This window comes from Trichogramma pretiosum, unplaced genomic scaffold (assembly GCF_000599845.2).
Source record: "Trichogramma pretiosum strain Unisexual culture from Peru unplaced genomic scaffold, Tpre_2.0 scaffold116, whole genome shotgun sequence".
Lineage (NCBI taxonomy): Eukaryota > Metazoa > Arthropoda > Insecta > Hymenoptera > Trichogrammatidae > Trichogramma > Trichogramma pretiosum.
Window position 1 is genome coordinate 259452 of NW_019641661.1, and position 24283 is coordinate 283734.

Sequence of the window (24283 nt, forward strand, 5' to 3'; positions counted from 1 at the left end):
AAACTTTTATTGTCCGATTTAGCAGAGGGTCAACTACGAACTGAAATGTTGTGTGACGAAAGTTCGAAATTGGATTTCTTAACATGATAACATTAAAATATAAGGTACTGATGCAGTTGCGGCTTGGAGCGAGAGCTCGAGGACGCAGGCGTATCGCTGACTCGTCGTTCGAGGTTGGAGGTTTTTTGAATGCCTCACTGTGACGAGCACTGAGGACTTTGATGTTTGTCCCTACCTACGCTTACGTAGTAGGGAAAGTCGCGTCCGTGGAGGCTTCTTCGGTGCGCTGCTTACTGGCTGCGAATGCTTGGCTAAAAATAAGGCCAGTTGATGGTGTGTTGCTTTCCGCCGTTGTTCACGCTCTATCTCGTTGGGCAGCGGTGGCGTCTGTGCGCCGTTTAATGGCGTTCTGAAGCGACGAGGGTCCGAATAGCGGAAGCGCCGGTCGAGGCGTGGGGTCCGCGGTGGAGGCGGCGTGTCCAGGCGTATCAATCGCCACACCGGTGGAGGAGATCCGCTGGGGTCCGCAGGCTGCGCAGTTGTCTGCAGCGTCGAGACAGGGGCACTCTGCTCGGGTGATGGTGGGGTCGTCGGCGGGGCTCGCAGGTACCTCCGCAGTCTCGATAAAAATTTTTTTTTTTTGAACATATAGTAAATCGAATTGATCTATAAATCATATACATAATTAATAGTTATTTGAAGAATGTTCAGTTAAATTTTCAGCCCAAAATACTGAAAAATAAGCTGGCTACAGCAAATTTTCACATGCAACGTAAAAAAAATCCTGTGGACACCATCACTCAAAATCTACTCGACCGATCAACTTCATATTTTATACACTATTTAAGTAGACGATATATGAGGTAATGACGTCGAGATATTTTAACTTTTTGCATTTTTAAATGTTTTTTACGAACAAGTACGATGAATTTTTGCCTTCATTTTGTCAAAAAAGTCATTTTTTTCACTTCAAAATGATGCCAAAATCTCAAAAATCATTCTAAACGAAATATCTCGACGTCATTACCTCATAATTTATGTAGATAAATAGTGAGAAAAATTTGGAAAGAGTCGGTCGAGTAGATTTTCAGTTACAGTGTCTACCACAATCGGCCGGCGCGGCGGCTGCTGCTCTGCCGAGACCCAACGCGTGCGGTCGGTACGCAATCTTAAAACTCTTGCCATTTTTTTCCTAATTGATATTTCTGGCTGAAATTTTACCAAAATCTTTTTTGTACCTTATATTTTAATGTTATCACGTTTGAAAATCCAATTTCGAACTTCCGTCACACAACATTTCAGTTCGTAGTTGACCCTCTGCTAAATCGGACAATGAAAGTTTAAAAATTCATATCTCGGGTTCTAATTAACTTTTTTTATAGTTGAACATGAAAAAATTAAAAAAATTTTTTTACGCATTTTTCATGAAAATTGCGTTTTTCTCAATGACACTGTCATTTTAGGGAAAAATAAATGTCATATTTGGATGCAATACATAAGGATTCATGTTGTTTATCTTAGCTCTCGTGGTCACTTTATCTCGTATCTTGACGTTTTTCGGCGACCTCCCGCTCGCCTAGATATATTGCCACAATTACCGATTCAGATTGTATTTAATTATACATTTTTAAATTACATATTGCCGTATATCAATAAGAGCTTGTGCGAGTGTGTATCGTGTGTGACTGAGCCATGCCAAGTAACGCAGGCGTGCGTGCCTACACACCGCCAGTGTACGCACCATGCTGCTCGCAATTGGACGAAATATTTCTCCACATTACCTATGTAAACATACATCATACTTATTTAAATAAAGTTATTGTAATCAAACCCAGTGATTTTATTATTGTGTATAATAAACAATTTTATTTATGACAAGAAGTGCGACGAGGATGCTTGATAGTGACTTTCACGTGAATTAAGTGAACTAACAAGGAGAGCCTTTCATCTGCGGGTCACAGATCCTTACCAAACTTGTGTAGGGATCTTCTTGTACATAATAATGAAGCCCCCTATGGTTACTTTATTCCAATGAGCCCTGGAAACCACTATAAAGCACCATAAAGTATATAATATAATATAATGTATACAATACCATATATTAACGTATAATAATATCAGGTTTACACAGTCAAGTCTAACTGATTGAGAAGTATTTATACTTTGAGTTTTTAAAGTCCAAAACACCTTTTCAATCAATAAACAATTTAACTCAATTGGTTTACTGATATTCTCAAAAGAGCGAATCAATTCAAGCTAAAATTTATGCATTTATCAACTAATATTTATATTAAATCATGTAAAAATGTTTTCATTTATAAAACTTACTGTTCTTTCTTTATCACCTATTTCTGGCCCTCAAAACATATGTAAATTCACTCCATATGAGTGTCAGGAATAGGTGAAGAGAAGGGATATGTGAGTTATACAAATAAAAAACATTTTCATATTATTTACATCAATATTTATTGTTTGGTACGTTAATTTTAGATCAAATTGGTGCGCTCTTTAAAACATACACAGCAAACCAATTGAGTTCAATTGTTTATTATTTGCAAAAGTATTTAGAATTCATATAAGTTCATGTACAAATATTTTTGAGACAGTTAGACTTGACCGTACAAGGCCTGATACCAATAAGTGGTATTTTAAACATTATATTATATTATATATACTTTATGGTGCTTTATCATGGTTTGCAGGGCCCATTGGAATGAAGTTACCATAGGGGGCTTTATTATTATGTACAAGAAGACCCCCAAACAAGTTTGGTAAGGATCTGTGACCCGCAGATGAAAGGCTCTCCTTGTAAGTGAATTTAGGGTGAACACATGAACAAAGCCAAGCCACAGGGTGGATTTAGAAACTCTCTAAGGACGAAATAGTTGAAAACCTGAAAAATACGTGGAGCCGACGTTGATCCCACAGAATTGCGAGACGAATTACGCGTAAGATTAATAAAAATCGTGCAAGAAGAAGAGTTGAACGCAAAACAGAAAGAAGACGCAGAGAAAGCTGAATCGACTGCAGAGAGCCCAGAGGCAATCAAAGAAAACAGGAACGGCAGCAACGAGTTATATAAAGATTTCCAGTCAGACCTTGACTCAGATAACGACAGCATCATGTCGGAAAACAGTTCAAAAATAAGATTCATTTTAAGTAAAGATAAGTCGGAAATTTTTGTGGAACGATTAGAGTTTCAATTTTTAGCTCTTGGCACAACAGTTGATGCAAAAAAGCAGCCATACTTCTTACATCAATCAATGAGGATCCCTATAACGAATCAATAAAAAATCTTTGTGCTTCACAAAAACTGGCAGACAAAAAATATGCTGAGCTCACCTAGTTAATGCAAAACCACGTCGAACCAAAACCATCAGAGTTAATGGAAAGGAGTAAGTTCTACAAAGCATACCAGTAAACGAGCGAGAGCGTCACCGAATTTGCCGCGCGACTTAAAAAGTTATCCATCAAGTGCAATTTCTCAAGAATAACGGAATCACTACTAAACCAGTTCGTTAACGGACTGCAGGATAAAGACACAAAAATTTAGCTTTTTGAAGAATTCGACTCCGCACTGAAAAGCGCATTAGCATGAGAAACTGCGCAGAAAAATACGTCTGCGCAGGAAAGAAATAATTTGCAAAAAGATGTGCTGACCATAAAATTGTTAAATCCAAACACCCCACCAGATTACGAAGCAGTCCCCAGGGATAACCGAAATTCCTACATACCGAGACAGCAACAAGCAGGCCGACGCGCACAAGATAACATATGCTGGAATACCGGTGGTTATACACGCTACCAATGCCCGAGCCCGTCTACTTAAAAAAAACGAGTTAGGTAGAACACCGCTTATGTATGTAAGTATAAAAACGTGACGTGCGATCACTGCAAGAAGCTCGGTCACATATAAGACGCCTGTTTTAAGAAATGCGCTCAAGCTAAACGCGGCCTTGAAAAGCTCGAAACAGGAAGCAGATACTCAGGAAGACTCAGACGACGAGATCAAGTACGAAGAAGATTATCACGATCACCGAGGAGATTTTTACAATCTAGAATTCAACGGAAAACGTTCTGTAAAATAACAATTTTTAAGTGGAGATCGCGACGGTGAGCTGATGTATGTAGATGTATGCGTGAACGGCATAACAATAACTTTAAAAGTCGATTCAGGAACTTATGAAACGGTAATATCTCAAAAAGTTTGGCGCGAAAAATGGCCGAGCATGAAACTTTTCGATACCCAGATAAATTTGCGAGGTTACTCATCGAAAAAGAACTAGACAGATTAGTCTCACTAGATCATTAAGAACCAGTAGAGGTCAGTGAGTGGGCTACGCCCATCGTTTTCATTTTCAAAAGTAACTGAAATATATGCATTTGTGGAGATTTCAAAATCACAGTAAACTCCTGCATCATCATGAACAAGTACCAATTTCACACAATCGATGATATTTTTTCGGCGTTGCAAAGAGAACAAACCTTAACAGAACTTGACTTGCGTCACGCATACATGTAGTTCGAAGTCGAAGAGACGCGACAGATCCGCGAGAAGCCATTCCAATGTTCGTATCCACTTGTGAATACGTACACTAGGGCGGAACGAAAAAACACTTTTGACGCCGATCGCTTTGTAATAGTATTTTATCGAAAGTTTAAGATAAAAAAAGAGAAAAGCCGCGAGCTGGGTGCGAACAAATGATGTCTTCAGGTGGCGCATGAAGCCTGAAGTTTGAAATTCGTAAAAACAATATCTTTATGCTTCAGTATGAAATCGTAGCCAAATTTCTCTGCACTGGATTGGCCGATTGGGCTGAAAGTTTCAGGGCTTGTTTTACATGTTGAAAGGAGTTTCTCTGTAAAATTTTAGCCCTCTAGGTGCCTTAGAAGCAAAGATATAGTCATAGGAAGGTTGAAAAATAACGTTAAATTAAATTTTTTTTGTTCTTTTTCCATCTTCACACAGCTGTACATTGCGTAATTTTGCTGCTATTAAAACGAACGAGTAACCAATTTCTTCGTCTTTTAAAGGCCTTTTCAACCATATAAATTTGTATACTGTTTTTTAAATTTTTACTAAAGTTACAGTATAAAACGTCCAACATTTTGTGTCGCGCTCGAAACTACGTTTGTTATTTTTTTTTCTGTTTCTTAAAAGTTACACATTCTAGACAAACTTGAACCCCAATGATAGTTATAAAGTCTTAAAGAGCATAAAATTTCCTTTAATTTGGTGTATGTAAAAAGTTTCTAAGTCCTCTAGAACCGAAGATACAGCTGTTTGAAGTTTTACCAAAAATTAAAGTACTGCATCTGTGAATCTATCATAGGCCAGATATGGTATTATCATCACACAATCGTATCTTACATTTTCAGTAAATCTTCAAACAGCTGTATCTTTGGTTCTAGAGGACCTAGAGAGTTTTTAAATACACCAAATTAAAGGAAATTTTATGCTCTTCAAGACCATATAACTATCATTGGGGTTCAAGTTTGTCTAGAATGTGTAACTTTTAAGAAACAGAAAAAAAAATAACAATTGTAGTTTCGAGCGCGACACAAAATGTTGGACGTTTTATACTGTAACTTCAGTAAAAATTTAAAAAACACTATACAAATTTATATGGTTGAAAAGGCCTTTAAAAGACGAAGAAATTGGTTACTCGTTCGTTTTAATAGCAGCAAAATTACGCAACGTACAGCTGTGTGAAGATGGAAAAAGAACAAAAAAAATTTAATTTAACGTTATTTTTCAACCTTCCTATGACTATATCTTTGCTTCTAAGGCACCTAGAGGGCTAAAATTTTACAGAGAAACTCCTTTCAACATGTAAAACAAGCCCTGAAACTTTCAGCCCAATCGGCCAATCCAGTGCAGAAAAATTTGGTAACGATTTCATACTGAAGCATAAAGATATTGTTTTTACGAATTTCAAACTTCAGGCTTCATGCGCCACCTGAAGACATCATTTGTTCGCGCCCAGCTCGCGGCTTTTCTCTTTTTTTATCTTAAACTTTCGATAAAATACTATTACAAAGCGATCGGCGTCAAAAGTGTTTTTTCGTTCCGCCCTAACGTACACTCAACATCATGAGCTAAAAAGACGTGTGATTGAGATGCACTTCCACTTAAGCATGAAGCCAGAGGCCAGAAGTCCCTAAACAAGATGGACCAGACGAGACGACCGACGGACACCATTATCGAGACGAAACATCAGATGAGCTAAGAATTTATATTGTAATTGGTCGAGTCTCTAGCGTCCTTTTTCATAATAATGTAACCCAGAAGTTTCCACATGAACTCGCCGCCCGTATGAGATTCCGAATTTCTAATTGCTTTAGATCTACCAAGACGAAATAGAAATGGTATAACTACGAGACATTGTAATACAGAATTAGGCATTAAAATATCGTTAATTCTTTATTGTATACGGTCCACGTGCCGCATACCACGTGGTGGCGCCCTTTCTTCTTATAGGTAGTGAATTAGCTTTCAAAATGTATTATTATAAACTCTTATTTATTTCCTTTCTTTTAACTCAAATTATATTGTCGTATTGATTTAGACGAAAGAATACCCTTATACGATGGTGCAATAACGTACATAGATAACATTTATGTAACAGGCAAAAATAACGAGGAGCATTTAACGAATTTCAAATCCGTTTGCGAACAAAACCAAAACTGCAACCTTCGAATCGATACCTACAGAAGCAAATTTTTGCAACCTAAATTAGATATACAGTAAAACTTCGATAATTTGAAATTCTAAATACAGGCTTTAATTTCGAATTCATGAGAATTTCGAGTTAACGAAGTTCAAATAAACGAAGTGAAAAAGAGGCCAAATTAAATAAATTTCGAATTATAGAAAAACGCAGGTATTTTTATTTATTTAATATTTGTGATGCAGTAAATGCATTAGATGCTCGGTTGCCCGGCGAGCCCATGCGTAGTCGTTGTCGTCGGCCAATAGTAATAATTTGAATATAGTAAATCATTTGATCGCGGTATTTATATTTTCATGTGAGCAACGATGAGAAGAGAAAGGACGTTTGGCAGCTTGTCAACACGGTGTATGAATAACGACAAGTCAGTTGCCTACGAACTGGCAAGATCGTGCGATCGACTTTCGAGTGTAACTTTGAGTAAGTGTGTGTGCGATACGCATTGTGTGTGAGTGCGACATCCAGGGTGACCCTCTGGATGCCTAAGTCGACTCTTGGTCGAGCTCCACGGGTGTAATCACCCTAAGGCCTCTTCGTGAGGAGTGTGGTCAGCTCGACGAGAGCTCGAGTGCGCGGAGAGTGTGTGCTGCGGGCCAGTCATCGTCATCGTGAGGAGGGGACGACGAGACGTCCAGGCTCACCAGCTTTCTACTTGTGTTGCAGGAGGGAATTCATCTGGAGGACCGGCAAGCCCCGATAATAGAAGATCGCGACGGTGGTGAGTCGGGCAACGAGTCTTCTGTTTGGTGATTTTCCCCTCGTCTAGGCCTCGCGCTTGACGCGTCACCGTGCGAGAGCGCCAGCGACGACCTCCTCGGGCCGACTCGGCCATGTATAGCTACCGCGAGTAATAAATCGCATTATTCAATTGAATTAGTGGTTATTATATTTATTGTATGATTGAGCCCTAGCCCCGTGTTGTTATTTTATCTAGGGTTCAATAGGAGAACTCACGACGGACGGACCGACGACAAAAGGGACCAGAGTGGCCGACAAGGGCCGTGAGTTCAGGCAGTAAGACCAAGGTCACATATTTAAATACAATTCTAATTAAAATAAGAAGTCATTTTAGATTGAACTAACAGCTTTTGTTTTAATTTTTTATAAGAAAGGATTCAACTTATTGCATTGCAAAAAATAAATCATCAGAAACTTCGTTGTCACAAGACTCGATGAAATCTCTCACTCCTTGAAACTTTCCGATTGCTCCACTCGGTGTAGGAATGATTTTCCTAGTACTTTTTTTCTCCTTCTTCGTCATCATCATCAGATGATTCCTCATTCAATTTTCGTTTCTTATTTAAAATATCAGCAATTATTTCTTGCTCATTTTATACTCCAAATGTTGATACACCATCATCAATAGAAACATATTCTTCCCAATACCAATTTTGATCAATTTCTTCAATTATCTGTATGACTGGTTCAAATGCAATTGCAAAGCGAGCCTTTCCGAAACAATGACGGATCCTTTCAGACAGACCTTTATTGGGGGAACTGAACACTGGGGATTGGCTCAATTGAATATTTCAGCAATCATTAGCAATGGAAGTTTTTCACTTCCATCCATATTGGCACCAACAAGAAGTGATACTCACTCTTTACTGTGTCTACCATCAAAACATGGTTGACCTTTGAAATTGTACGTTTTTGATGGAAGGCACTTGTAAAATAATCTGGTATCATCTGCATTAAAAATATTTCTCGGCTTTTAAAATTGGATGGAGCGATGTCATCCAAGTGGTGGCTGATTTATAGTTTACACTACCATTTTTTCCGCATAATTGATTGTACTCAACATCATTTCGCTTTTTCCAATTATCAAACCAACCAATACTGGTTTTAAAATTGTCAATATTCAATAAATAATTTTTAATCGAGTTCACGATTCTGCCGTTTTTTTATACAGACAAACAATTGATTTTTTGGAGTTCTCCAACGATCTGTTTAGGCAGTAATTTAACTTATAATTTTATGAGTGTTGATTTTCCACGAAAAGCTAAGATACGACGATGATTTTCAAGATGATTTAAAATACGATACATTTTTCTACGCTAATTTCAAATCTGTGGAGTTGAAAACATCTAAAGATGACTATTTTATCAAAGCCACAATGCAATTTGAATCGTACACAAAGTGAAAAAATTCAACCTAGACCAGGAGTCGAACCTAGAACTCCCCGCCAATAGCCGGCGAGTGCTATACCAGTTTCGCTACCGAGGTGTAACATGAACCGAGTAACATGAAGATGTTACTTTTATCGATTCAAATTTCTAATTTTGTTATGAAATTACTCGCGTTGACCAAGACCTCGGTAGCGAAACTGGTATAGCACTCGCCGGCTATTGGTGGGGAGTTCTAGGTTCGACTCCTGGTCTAGGTTGAATTTTTTCACTTTGTGTACGATTCAAATTGCATTGTGGCTTTGATAAAATAGTCATCTTTAGATGTTTTCAACTCCCCAGATTTGAAATTAGCGTAGAAAAAAGTCTCGTATTTTAAATAATCTTGAAAATCATCGTCCTATCTTAGCTTTTCGTGGAAAATCAACACTCATAAAATTATGAGTTAAATTACTGCCTAAACAGATCGTTGGAGAACTCCAAAAAATCAATTGTTTGTCTGAATATTCAATAATTTTGCAAAACTTTCCACCTTTTCTTTGATAAATGTGCCGTCAAAGTTGATTTTTTGCGCTCGTACTTCGATAAACCATTTTCTTACTTCTTCATCTACTTCTGGAAAACCTGGTTTCTTATTTCTTTTCCGTTTCCCACCAACAGAAGAAGAGCAGAAGAAGAACTCAGTATTGCAGTTTTGTTTTTCAGCCATGTGGATAAGGTACTTCGAGAAACACCATATTCTTCAGCTACTAGGGATTTACTTTTTTCACCTATTTCAACTTTTCGTATGGCTTCAATTTTTTGCGCTATTGGGCGAGATTTATATTTACTTTCACTTGACATGATATTTAGACTAATCTAAATAGACTAGTAATGTATGTACGCGGCTAGTGCCTAGAGGTGACTCAAATTTAACGTGTTCATTTTAATATTGTTGTTAGGCTTATACACAATACATACTTGTGTTTACATTATAGTGTAATGCTAATAACTTTTCAGTTTTTTATTTCGAATTATTGAGGTAAATTTACATGATTTAGAGACTCTAAGTTCAAAATTTCATTTCGAATTATCGAAATTTCGTATTACGATATTGTTCAAATTATCGAGGTAAATTAACATTAAATTTACATCGAAAACGCTAAAAACAGAACTTGAATTCGAATTATCGAAGATTGAATTATCGAAGTTCGAATTATCGAAGTTTTACTGTACTCGGATACATGATCGGTAAGGATGGATTGCACAAGTCACAGTCTAAAGTGGCCGCTATTATAAACGTACCTCAACCGTCAAACGCCAAAGAATTGGCTTCTTTTTTTGGGTTTATCAACTTTTACGCACAATTATTAGAAAAGCGTACAGGAAATTCACAGCCGCTTCACGACTTAGCAAGTCAAAAAGATTTTGTCTGGGACGGAAAGTGCACAAAATCGTTCGATTGGGTCAAAAACAAAATAATATCGCCACGGGTATTGACACACTACGACCCAAATAATCAAATCGTATTGGCTTGCGACGCCTCTGACTACGGCCTATCCACGATACTATCGCTCAAATACAAGAAAAACCAATTGCGTACGCGACTCAAACAATGCCAACAACACCAAAAAAGAAGAAAAGGATAATACTCGATAAAGAAGCAATAGCCGTAATTTTTGGACTAAAACGTTTTCGAAATTTCATATTCGGAAAAGAAATAATCCTACGAACCGATAATAGGTCGTTGCAGCTTTTTTTGGGACCAAGCGAAGGAATACCACAGACAGCAGATAATTGGTTTCAACGATGGGCGTATTAGTTGTCTGAATTCCGGTACGGCATAAAACATATAAACTCCGCTGCGATCGCAAACTGCGATGCGTTATCGCGTTTATCTGTTCTGTCGTACACAAATACACGATTTAGGCCCAGATTTCTCGAATCTTTATTTTTTTGACAAAGGAATCACTACTTTTGAAAGCAAAATGTTGGCCGAGAGGGTATGAAATAAAAGGTAATTCTAGGCAAGAATCGTAAAGGTAAACAAAGCGCAGCTCGCACTCGTCGACTTAGAGCATACAAACGTAATGAAAATAAAATGTTGAAATTTTTTTTAAGCCTCTTTACACCAGAAAACATATCGCTAGTACCATATATCATTTAAATAAGTCCAACGTGCACCCAAACGTACTTATCATTATAAAGCTCTGTACCGCATGAATCTGAATGAAATATTTGACCATTCTTAATTCTAGTGGTCATAGAGTTTTCGTAATAACATTCTCTTCTACTGAAGTGCAATAGATTTTTGATAATATTATTTATTCAATCTACCATTCGTGAATAGTGGCAATAAGCGTTCGAAAAATTATCTTTGAAATTTTTTTTATATTTTAGTTTGAAAAGAAATTTCTAGCTTCTTCTTGTAGTTTTATTACATTTAAAAGGTAGAAAATGTTATTACAAAAATTTTTAAGACCTCTAGGATCAAAAATGGTCAAAGATTCCATTCAGATTCACGCAGAACAGAGCTTTGTAATGATAAGTAAGTTTTGGAGCAAATTGGACTTATTTAAATAATAAATGGTACTTATATTGCGCCACTATAGCTGAGGGAGAGCAATTACTGTGATTACACAATTTACTTAACGTGTCCCTTATTGATACGTCAGCATCCAACACCATCGCTCAAACGTTGGAGTCAATTACAATGCTGTATCCTGGCTTTCAGACACAAGAGCCTACAAATTAAAAACTTGAACGATAACACCAATCACCCTTTTTTTAGCTCATTATTGATTATTTTTATATTTAATACGGTCAATCAATTAATTTGAACTTTTTTAACACTTTTTTAGTACTTCCGTACTTTAAATACAAGAGTGTCGGTGGTTTATATTGAAACTTGGCAAGGAGAAAATCAAATATCATTGGATAAAAATACAGATATTAGCAGAGCTCTTCTTGATTTTAATGATTACAAAACCAGAAACATGTTTCAAATTTTTCATGACACGGCACAGTTACTATCGTAAGTATGAAAATCATTTTATTATTATGATATAAATATAACCTTTATATTATTTACAAGTATATTTTAAATGTTTTTTAAATTATCATATTTTAAGTTGAAATATATGTAAAAAATTCAATAGCGATAATAAAAAGTGTATGCGACTGATAAAAAAAGAATTATTTTATTAACGGCTCAGGACATTTTATTCAATTCAAAAAAAAATTGTAGTACTGAAAAACAGAGGTAGAAAATGAACATGAACAAATAATTTGAGAAGTTTGAAGTTAATATCAGTTGATGCTGATTTCATGTCTATTGATTTTGTTCATCTTTCATAAGTAATCATGAAAAAAAGAACAGGAACTGATCTCAAGATCTTACTCTTCGAAACTGAATACTTAATGGTACATTATAATACTAGTGCATGCGTAACTTTTAAGTCAAGTCAAATCAGAAAGTGTCCGCTATGGTACAAAGATAAGTGCTGTGACTATTTTTCAAAAAGTGTAATCTGCACTTGAAACACCATTTTTTTTCTTTATTTTGAAATTTTGAAGTTTCGAAAAATGCAATGGAAAGGGGACGAAAAATCTTACTCGAAAATGAAATATTTTCGATTTTAAGCCTCCTTTGAGCCCTTAAGCTACTTACAATTTAAAGGTTTGAAGGTACAATTCGAAGGTGTAAAGAAAAATAATTATAAGACACTGAGTCTATGTATCTGCCCCTCAACATGATGGTGATAGTTACCATCCTTTACGTGCAAGGGAGCAGCAGAACTTAATATTATTGTCGGCTGCGATCAGGTCAAGCGTTCGAAGAGCCTCGAGCATCTGTAGGACAGCCTCATTTAGGTGGTCTATCTGCCATAGGTGTTTGGTAACTGCGACTAGAGCGATGTCGTTTGTGAAGCCCAATATGTTCAGCCTGTTCTGTAAGTTGAGGCGTAGAATAGTGTTGTACGATATGTTTTACAGTGTTGGGCCCAAGACTGACGCTTGTGGCACACCAGCCGTAATGCTGATGCCCTTTGATTAATCATCGATAATATACTTAAGGGCTAACAGAGGGCTTAATTATTTTTCATTTTTCAATTACAAAACTAGGCTGTTAAAGCAAAAAAAAACGTTTTTTCCAAGAACACACACGATGACCTTTTCCAATACCCTATTTGAAAGTATTTTGTCCAGTTAGATACTTAGAAACAGTTAAGTACAGTAATAATGAGGGTGTTGATACACAACACAAGCTTTACACATATCTAAGCTACCTGTCATAGAAATCCAAGAACGAGCATCCATCTAAAGGAACATATGTGGTTTCATTTTGTTCGATAGCCAATTGGCCATGGTCACAACCAAAAGCTTGCCATAAGATGAACTGTAGCTACTTGTACATATAGCAAAGTGAAATTAGTATATAGAAAATGATAAAAAATGAATACTAAATTATAGAAAATTTTACACACAAGTAGCTACAGTTTATCTTATGGCTAGATTTTGGTTGCGACCATGGTCAATAGGCTATCTAACAAAATGAAACTACATATGCTCCTTTAGATTTCTATGACAGGTAGCTTAGATATGTTTTTTTTATTACATTGACATTACTTCGGTGGGAACTCTGTAGAGCTTCTCTGCTACATCTGTATCTTTTCCGTACATCCCCCGTCCACTTTACGGTGATTAGGGGTCCAGGAACCAGAAGCGTCGTTTTCGTCTTTTGATGTGAAACATCTATAATGGCGTTTGGTATGAGGGGTAAACCCGTGAAAACCGAGCGTCCGTCCGTCCGTCCGAGCGAGCGTAATTTTGGTAGTATAACTGCCTGTACAGCGTCGGTTTGCGCTGCGCGCTGTGATTGGCTGCCACGCCAGCTACATAGAACCGCTTTCTGCTGCTGGCCGCTGCCAAGACTTGACGCGTGTATCTCTTTCTCTCTCGCTCTCGCACGCGCGTATGTCTGTGTTTACATATATACACACTGAGAGGGCCGTATTGGTGTGAGAGCAATACGAAGTAATGCTGTCATAGTATGGCCAACATAGCAATATATAACGCTAAGTCGACATTTAAAATAGTTATATCAGCTATATAATCACCATAACAACCTAACCAAGCATTGCAGGCAAAGCTAAACATTTGTTTAGCTGCAATAGCGATGAGATCGCTCTGCTGGCAATACGGCCCTCTCAGTGCACGATGCAACGTAACAACATAAGCAACAGCAGTCGGCTTAGCTCACGGGATTGACTGCGTTGAGATATCTTTCTCTCTCTTGCTTATGCGTATACGATAATACATATAGAATACGTATGTGCTGTCTATGCATTTAAGTCGCGAGACTACGCACTATCATGCACGTTGTCAAATCTGATATTTATTACTGCATGTATGTTTTTTTTTTTTTAGGATGTATTAATATATTTTATTGAGCAGAAAGTAGAGGTAGAAGTTTACATTAGGTTAAATGTATCAATAGAAATGAAAATGAAACATATTGCTTAAGGGTACATAGACTATGTAAATACATCCGCGTCGAGTTCCCTTTGTTCCATATCCGCGGAAACCGTCGTCAGGCATTACTTCACGGGGATGGAGGGATTGGCGTTATGCGCTTCGTGATGGCTTGGTTGGAATGGCGTCTTCTTCCAGCCGCATCATCCGGTCATCACCTTCTGTCTGTTTCCTCGTCTCTCAGTCTAGTTACGACTGAGTAGGCGAAAGAAGCAACCGCGAGCCAGTTCGGCTCGCTTGCGAGCATGAGCCTGGTGGTTTTTTCCGGCGTCATGACCTCGTGGAGCAGAGATTGTAGTCTCTCTTTCTTCGCTGAACCTCGGGCAGTGATAGAATACGTGCTCCGCGTTCTCGATGGATGAGGGGCAGACCGGGCATTGCGCGCTTTAATTGTGGTCATAGCGTCGGCTATGGTGTTTAAAGAAGCCATGCCCGGTCAAGAGCTGCGTGAGGTGGTAGTTCAGCTCTCCGTGCCTCCTCTCGATCCACACTCTGATGTTTGGGATCAGTCGATGCGTCCATCGGGCCTTCGTCAACCGGTCCCATGCTTACTGCATGTATGTATAAGTGTCTATGAGTGTGTGTCTTCTTTAGGCAAGACGAAATTTTTATAATGTTATATACATATTAGCATACAATGAATGAAAGCCGCTCGATGCACTAGGACGATATTTTGATTCGGCGATGACTTGTCCAAGGAAATAGATGTTTTTATGTCATATGAATACTGAGCGATAACCGCTCAATGCACTAATTTTATATTATAATTCATAAATAAATAATTTGATAAAAATGTACTTTAGAAACGTGATTTCCAATGAAAAATCTAAACGAAAAACAAATTGAAAATTGAAAAAATTAAAAAAAAATTTTAAAAAATCAGCTGTTTATGAACAGCTGCAAGATGTGAAGCATCTTTGTCAATTAAATAAAAAAAAATAAATAATTAAAAAAAACTAAAATAAATCCAAAAACATGAATCAATAGTCAAAACAAAAAACCAAACTAGAAACTAAAACAATCAAGAAACAAGAAAAAAACTCTGAAAATCCCAATACAAGCATCGATGTTTCACATCTGGTGCATAATGAATGAGTGCTTACTCTTAAAATCAGAGTAGTTTCTCGAGCATAATTGCACCAGATGTGAAACATCGATGCTTGTGTTGGGATTTTCTGAGTTTTTTTTCTTGTTTCTTGATTTTTTTAGTTTCTAGTTGGGTTTTTCTTACAGCATCGGCTGGATCGTTTTTGAACCTCTTGCGCCTCTTGCCTCAATCTAGTGACGACTGATTGCGCAAAAGACGCTACCGCCATCCAATTGCCTGCAGTCTCCAGCATGAGCCGGACGATGTTTTCCGGCTCGATTTCTTCTTGGAGGACTTGTTGAAGTCTCTCCCTCTCTTCGTGGAATCGTGGGCAGCGAAAGAACACATGCTCCGCGTCTTCTATCGCGTTTGGACAGGCTGGGCAACTATCTTGTTGAAACACGATAGTTTAGATATGTGTAAAGCTTGTGTTGTGTGTCAAAACCCTCATTATTATTGTACTTAACTGTTTCTAAACATCTAACTGGACAAAATACTTTCAAATAGGGTATTGAAAAGGTTTATCATGTGTGTTCTTGAAAAAAACATTTTATGCAATAGTACGACGAAAAATGTCTTTTTTCGCACATTTTTTAGTGCGCAAAAAGCGTTTTTGGACACTTGTGTACGGTAAAATGCCTCATTTTGGACACAGGTGTGCGGTAAAACGCCTCATTTAAATGAACGTATTTTTCGCCTACTATTGCATAAAATTTTGTATGCAACACGTGCCCAGCTTTTTGTGCACAGTTTGCGGAAAAAAACACCCACTCGTGCCGGCATGGCCGGCACTCGTGTCTTTTTCCGCACACTCGTGCCCAAAAACGCCTTTTGGGCACTTGTTACATAAATAACTATTTTTTCGCTTTTACAGCCTAGTACTGTAATTGAAAAATAAAAAATACTTAAGCCCCCTGTTAGCCCTTACGTACTCTGTCTTGAAAGTAATCTGAAGCTACCCCTGAACGAAACCCTTGCAAATTCTTACTATTACCAAATTTAGGTCCCTAAACTAATTTAAGTATTAATTAAAGATATTTAAAACACATTTTTGAAGGTAAAAAAACTTATACCAACGTAATCCTTATGAAGAAACATTTCCACCTATGAGTCTTAAATATTAACCGAATTATTTTTTTTTTTCGGTGTTTCTGGGTACATGATAATGAATCTACCTCAACTTATTGAGAAATCCGGCTCTTTTTTGGAAATATTTTAAATATTATATGGAAATATTTGTCATTTTCTCAAATTATAAAGAACTTCACAAACGAAAAAAATGAAAAGTACAAGAAAGACTTAAAATTGATGAAAAAAATATGTTTGAATTTTTTTAAAATTTTTAAGAATTTTTGAGAAAAAAACATGACTTTGGTCAGGCATGTTTACGTATTTAGTTTGATTTTTTAGATTTCTGAATAATTTCTTAACGATTTTCAAACAATTCTAACAAAAATGAACCTTTATTTTCTTGCAGTGGTAAAAATTTTGCTGGTGGCGAATCTGGAATTGCAGCACCAGATACTGTTTGTAGTCAAAAATCGGTTGGAATAAGTGTGGATATTAATACCTATGAACCTCATTTATTAGCTGGATCTATGGCTCACATGATTGGTCATAATATAGGCATGTCACATGATGATGGAAGTAGGTATCCCTTTTTTTGCGATTAAAATTTTTTCATTTTAAGGTTGTGAAAACAAAGAGCATGAAATTTTTCTCAATCTTGCCTAAAATATAGCTTAATTCTTTAATATATTATCATTTTTCATGGTTACAGTATGTTTTAGCAAATTTTTTTCAATAAATCAATAGCTGTTTTATATAATTATTGTTTCAAAGTTTTACGTAAGTAATTCTGTGTATATTGCGAGGCAGTTGGTGCGTTTAGCGGCGATCGGCATGGCAGAGTGCTGGCGGACGCGAGCGAGGGGCAAGTCCTCGCGGCGGTGCCATGTGCCCCTCCGACCGCGGCAACGTACGCAAATAGGCTTCGCGTGGGGGCATCACCCGTCTCCCTTGCACGCACGTGCGCCGTGCACTCGTGTGCTGAGAGGACCCACCACAACGCTGAGGCACCGAGAGAGGGGAGGTCGCGCGCGCGTATAAATACGGGCCGCGCAGAAGCCGAACATTCATTATTATTCAGTCCAAGCCTCTGAGCAGTAACCTGAAACGAGGACTCTACCTGAGACACTCGAGGTAAATTTTAACCTTTTTTTCTTATGGGATTATAACCCGCAGCAGTTTGCCACACGCAGCCACTACAGAGCCTCGACTCGTACCGGACGGTAAGAGCAGACTAGCAGCTGAGCTCAGTGAATAATTTCATTGACTCGTTGGCTGCGGTGACCAAACTGGTCATAGATCGGGCAAGTCCCAACGCTCGTACAGCACGACGTTGGGTACGCACACCGGTCTTCCGAGACCCGGTGCAAGGCCGACGATCAAATTGACCGGGAATTCCCAAGTCCGTGTGTGCCGATCATAACCACGTCCAGCCGCGGTAATCCTCGTGCGCCGATCGTGATCCCGATCGACCGTGGGAGTGTGGTGCTAGCAAGAGCCGACGAATCTCATACGCAACCTAATTTCGCTCTCATCGCCAGCTCTTACAGCACCAGATTCGGAAACCAGCGGAAATTCTTCGAGAGCGAGCCGACGTCACCAAGAGGGACATCTGGAAAACGGAGAGGAACACCACGGAGCGACAAGCACAAAAATGCAAGTGTCCTTTTAATGTTTTACTCCGTCCGTTTTTAGAAGAGTGCCGCCTACAAAAAAAGTGCGTGGGACATAGCATAGACGCGGTATTAACCTCCCCTCTGCCAGCCCGTCGCAATCATAAACGAGCACACAACCGCGTTTTTCATTTATCTAGGAGCCCAGCAGCGCGGATACCTGCGTAAACATCGTGAAGTGTATTACGCACCGACGATAGTGCGTGGGTAGCCGCTAGATCCTCGAGCCATTCCAAGGTTGCGCGACTTCGGATCGCGACGGCCAGCAAAATAGACTATTTTCATATAATAAAACAAAATAATAAATAAATTATAGTAAAATATAAAGCAAAATCAGTGTATCAGTGTACACGTACCCATCCCCAAGTTCATAGAATATACCTCGCCGCGGAACGCGCAGAAACAATTTCATAACTAAATACAATAGTAGGTAAAACCTACTACGCGACTCGCTGCGAGGTAAAGAAAAAAAGAGAGCAAACTTGCAATATATAACTCTCTCTGTCATACTTGCCAGAGGGAGCGTGAGGCGCGCTCCCCAATAAAGAACATAGAATGTATAGTTTAACCTTTGAAACATTTTAAACTCAACGTTAGGCTGATTAGAATTTTTTCGTAAAATTGAATGCCGTTGACACTTTAGCCCTTAAAATACTTGAACAGTTATACAAACGCATTTCTCGTGTAAGCCTGAAAGATTTTAAGAATATTGTTAAATAAATAATTTTAAATATTAAAATTCTAATGAACGTTTTCCCGAGTTGATTACCTATGATTTGAGTATCTGTACTGTTCTCTCTGCGGGAAAGAGTGGTCGTGAATAAATGAATAATACGAGACGTATATTCATGTAAGACTTTGATTTATTAATATAAAATAACTAAAATGAGCGCATATACATTTGAATGGTCCACTTTTTCAAAAAATTTTTGTTTCTTGGTGGATCCAACGGATTCTGAAAGTCTATAGTTTGAAACGCAGTTTTCAATTTGGAAAAATTAGAAACAGTGATTTTTAAAAGTGCTGATGGATTTTTGGAATTTGAAAACATGGTCCTACAAAGGAGAAAATTCGGTCGACCAGAAAATATATTTCAAACTTTGTTCTGAGAGTGAAAATAATCTCATCAATATATTATCTTACGGATTTTGGTCTGGAGAATCAAATACCGTAGTCACTTTAGTCCTGTAACTTCGTTTTCATACAGGAATATACTCATAGGCAGATATATATCAGTAGTTTTTTCATATATGTACAACTTTAGAGCGGGGGGTTCTCGGATCTGCCCCAAAATTTAGTATGTTATTCGGGTCTGTAAAAATAGCCTTCAGGTAAATTTTTAGCCCTCTAAGGGCCTTAGGGCCCAATTTTTGGCCCCTTAGAGATCCAAAAATAGCCGTTTTTACCTATTTTTGCGTATTATTCAAATATTTGTAACTCAAGCACCGGAACATAATTTTTAACCCGGAGGGTCGCATTTTTTAGGTCGAGGCATGTATTTTTCAGGGCTGTGCGAGTATCCGATTTTCGAGTTTTACTCGACTCGAACTTGGCGAATCGAGTTAGAGTCGAGTCGGGACAATTCGAGTACTCGAGTTTTTTCGAATACTCGATTTTTTTTCGAGTACTCGGGTTTTTTCGGGTACTTGAATTTATTCGAGTAATCGATTTTTTTCGAGTACTCGCAATGTATTTAAATTTTAAGTAAATAAATGGTGAATCAACAGTCTCTAGACCATCTCTCTTTGTGTGTACATGCTTATAAGTGTGATATTTGCAGCAGATTGGATTGGAAGAAGAAAATAATTTAATTGTACCGCACTTCATCACACTTACAAGCACGTACACTAGACTAGTTCGTTTTGGAAAATTTTTTTTAATTTTGGAAGCACCGGCAGAATCTTTTAGTTAAACTAAAAATATGAAGTTTTCCGTCTACTTGGTGTTGCTAGGTGCCCTGAATAGCTGTCGATAGCTTTTTAAAGTTAAAAAACGTAGTGCAAAAACTGGACAGCATCGCTAAATAAGATTTTAATCGTGTACTGTGCTCTGAGGGTAAAATCAATATTAACAAGACGTTTTCTTACTTAATTTTTTGTGAAGAATCGATCCCCGTCGTTATTTTTGACCTAGGAGAACGATAACATTGAAAAAAATGCACTTTTTCGATATTTTTTTTTCATAAATTTCGTAAAGTTCATATTCAAGGGCGTGTCAAATGAGCAGAAAAAATTTAGAAAATTTTTTAATGCTGCCAAACTATAGGATTTTTTAGGACAAATCCAACCGTATATATTAGTATATACTTTAAAATTATTTTCATACAAAAAAAGCGACTTTATCCCAAAAAACGACATTACGAAAAATTGAAAAATCGAAAAGTGTATTAGTTTCTTCCAGGAAATGGCTAAGTAGAATCAACTATGGAAAAAATTGCATGAAACTATTTGATAGATTTTTTTCTCTCGGTTTCAGAAGTTAAAAATTCGCAAGATTCGCTGAGATACAGCTATTTCTGTACGATGCATTTTTTTAGCTTAAATCACCGTGCGCAGGTCTAAGATTGGTTCGAAAACGACGGAGATACAGCTGTTTGAAGATACTAACATTATGAAAAAGAGGCCCCAGAAATTCGGTATTTAAGTCTTAATATAGGCAAAATACATTATAAATTGGTCAGCAAAACTATTTGGTAACTCCTGAAATTATCGCAAAATAAACATAAAAAAAAATCAAAAACCCTATATCCAACGTATTTTTCGACAAGAAATCCAATAGTAACCTTGAATTTGACCTTGAACATAACCTCTAAGCTATAGCGAACCAAAATTAATTTTTTGCACGGTGACCCCCTTTTTTATTTCAGATTTAAAAAGAGCAAAAAATTTCACGTTCAAATACATATTTTGTTTTTGTTTTTCAAGATAATTTTAAGTAATTTTAAGGTAATTTTAATTTTAACCAAGATCCTAACTTACATGGCTTCAAACTACATATCGTCGCCCCAGCGCAGGAAGGTATCTATTTCCAAGCTGTAGCAAGAAGGATACTTACTCGCACGCAGGGGCATCTAACTCGAGCGCAGCGGCAAAAAGGTATCTAATTCGAGCGAGAAGCAAAAAAGTAGCTTATTCAAACGAAGTGGCAAGAAAGTTTTGACGCGCTGAATTCAGGTTGGCAACGGAACCGTAAATGATAAAATTTTGTTTCAACATTGAACATTCAACATTTAATTCAAAGTTATGTAAAGCTGATAACTTCTACTTTCCTCTCAGAACATAGAAAGTTCTCCATAAGTGCCAAATTGAGTCGAAATCATGGTGAGATTGATTTGTTTGCTCGCATTACAAATGGATGAAAATCATTACACTAGCTCAATCGTTTTTTTCTCTTTTTTGCTCTAATACAAAACAAAATTTTATCATTTACGGCTGCGTTGCCAACCTAAATTCAGCGCGTCAAAACTTTCTTGCCACTTCGTTTGAATAAACTACTTTTTTGCTTCTCGCTCGAATTAGATACCTTTTTGCCGCTGCGCTCGAGTTAGATACCTTTTAGCCTCTGCGTGCGAGTAAGTATCCTTCTTGCTACAGCTTGGAAATAGATACCTTCCTGCGCTGGGGCGACGATGTAATCAACTACGTCACATAAAATTTCAAAGAGATTCATGTTACTAGTGTGACCTAGAACTTACTCCACGGATCCACGGCCCTTGTCGGCCACGTATGTCCCTTCGTCGTCGGTCCGTCCGTCGCGAATCCCTATATAGAATAATAGAAAAGGGGCTCGGGCTCATTCACACAATAATTAATAACACGTTGTTATAATAAATATAACTTAAACATCCAGAGGATCACCCTGGATGTCGCGCTCACACACACTGCGTATCACACACACTTACTCAAAGTAATCACACAAACACACGCAAAACACGGTCTCTCGATCTTGCCAATTCGTAGGCAACTGACTTCTCTTTTCTTACACTACACGTTTGATTCGTTGACCGGCAGTCAACGGCCTTGTCTCCTTCGATCGTCGCGCTCACATGAAAACATAAATACAACGATCAGATACTTAATTCCTACATTTAAATTATCATTGGATCGACGACGACGATCACACAGGGGCTCGCCGGGCAGCCGAGCATCTGATGCACTTACTGCATCACACTAGAAAAAAGTTACAGCTTATCAAAATCTTGAAAAAACGCTCTTTTTCATAATGTTGATATCTTCAAACAGCTGTATCTCCGTCGTTCTCGAACCAATCTTAAACCTGCGCACGGTGATTAAAAGGTAATAAAAATATCTTGCAAATGAGTTCTTGAAAAAGTCAATACGTCAATCCAATCGCCTTCTACATTTATTCAAATAAGCTAAAAAACGACAATTTTGCGATTTTTCATGCCCCTTCATTGCCACCCCATAACCGGGGGTTGGGTTATCGAGCTATAAATAATTTTCTTATGAAAAATATATGCCTTGACCTAAAAAGGCGATCCTCCGGGTTAAAACCCCGCCCCGCACAAAAGTTGGACATATATGAAAAAACTGCTCATATATATATTATATTCTATATAATTATTAACATACAAAAAAAACGACTTCATCGATCGTCAGTTTATATAAATCACCCACGAAAAAATTGCTTTAAACCATCTGATAGGTTTCTGTCTCATTTTTCCAATGCCGTTTTCAAATTTTTGAAATTTGCAAGTTTAACTGAGATATATATATTTTTGTACTAGATACTTTTGTAGCTTAAAATTTAGTAATTCTGAGCTAACTTTATTTATTAAAAAACCAGTGAACAGGATTTTGTATGATAAGTTTTACGCTAAAAGAACGCATCAAACAAATCCAACTGTACCTCAGGAAAATTTTCGAATCTTCAAAATCCAAAAACCTATCAGATAGTTGAATGTAATTTTTATCATAAGTGATTATACTCAGCTTTTTTGTGAGATTTAAAATGGTTTCCATAGTTTTGTTGCATTTTTTATGTTTCTACTTTCTTTAAAACTTCAAACCTACCTATGGTTGCCTCTTCATAACTTGGATTGAGTGCGACTTCGATTGTATCGTTCCGCAACACCGACCGATGCGACCACAGTGCGTATATAGAGTACTAACCTCAAAAATAGTTAAAAGGTTATAATAAATCATTTTTAGATGTTTATTCTATCTTCGAGGTTTGTACTCTATATACACACTGTGGTCGCATCGGTCGCTATTGCGGAACTTATCCAATTGAAGTCGCACTCAATCCAAATTATTTAGAGGCAGCCTATGCGGATCTCTGGTCAATGAAAAATTTTTTTTCCGACATCCAATTCATGGTCTACATGTCAACTTTCACCCCAATATATCAGAGTTTTAAAATTGGCAAATTTGAAGAAAATTTAGTCAGAAAAACGCTTCGAAAAAAGCTATTTTTAAAATTAAGTTAATTTTAAAAAATTAAAAAATTGCCTTGGGGCACGGGTTAAAATTTTTTCAATGAGCCAAAATTTTAGGGGAAGTATTTACTGATACCTTGAAACTTTTGAAGGGATGTCCCGGATAATTTGAAAAAATCGATATTTATATTCCCAGGTGAAAATGGTATGTTAGATCTGACTACAGATCTGTTATCAGATCTGGTATAAGTTCTGGTTAATGCACATCAGATCTTATGCCAGATTTTATATCGGAATTTTCATACGATAATCGACATCAGAACTTACATTAGATCTGACATCAGATCAGAAACGACTGTATCGCTCCTGGTTACTTAAATTTTCTGACCACAGTTTGAGATAAATTGAATTGTTGACCGATTTTGCTCCTATTTTGGAGCACGTTTTTAAACTTCAAAAATCGATCGACACCGGTTACCGACACTTTTTTGAGGTTCTGAACCCTGCTTTCTTTTCGTAAAGACTTAAACTTTAAAAATCGCCATGACGTATACTCGATTCTGAACATTTTTGCAAAAGCGAAACATCCTAGCGTTCACCAGAACTTATAACAGATCTGCCATCAGATCTGGAGTCAGATCTTATATTCATTTTTTACCTGGGTTATCAGTCTAGCGCTCTTATACTAA

The 24283-nt window shown here is 37.4% G+C and overlaps 1 protein-coding gene across 1 annotated transcript in view; it reads left to right on the top strand.

Annotated features, from left to right (window-relative positions):
- Positions 1–24283, top strand: part of LOC106648904 (disintegrin and metalloproteinase domain-containing protein 11) — a 225584-nt gene that overhangs the window by 105546 nt on the left and 95755 nt on the right. The window contains exons 10-11 of the mRNA XM_023460222.1: positions 11695–11867; positions 16933–17102. Coding sequence (XP_023315990.1) covers positions 11695–11867; positions 16933–17102 — 343 coding nt within the window. The remainder of the gene's footprint in view (positions 1–11694; positions 11868–16932; positions 17103–24283) is intronic.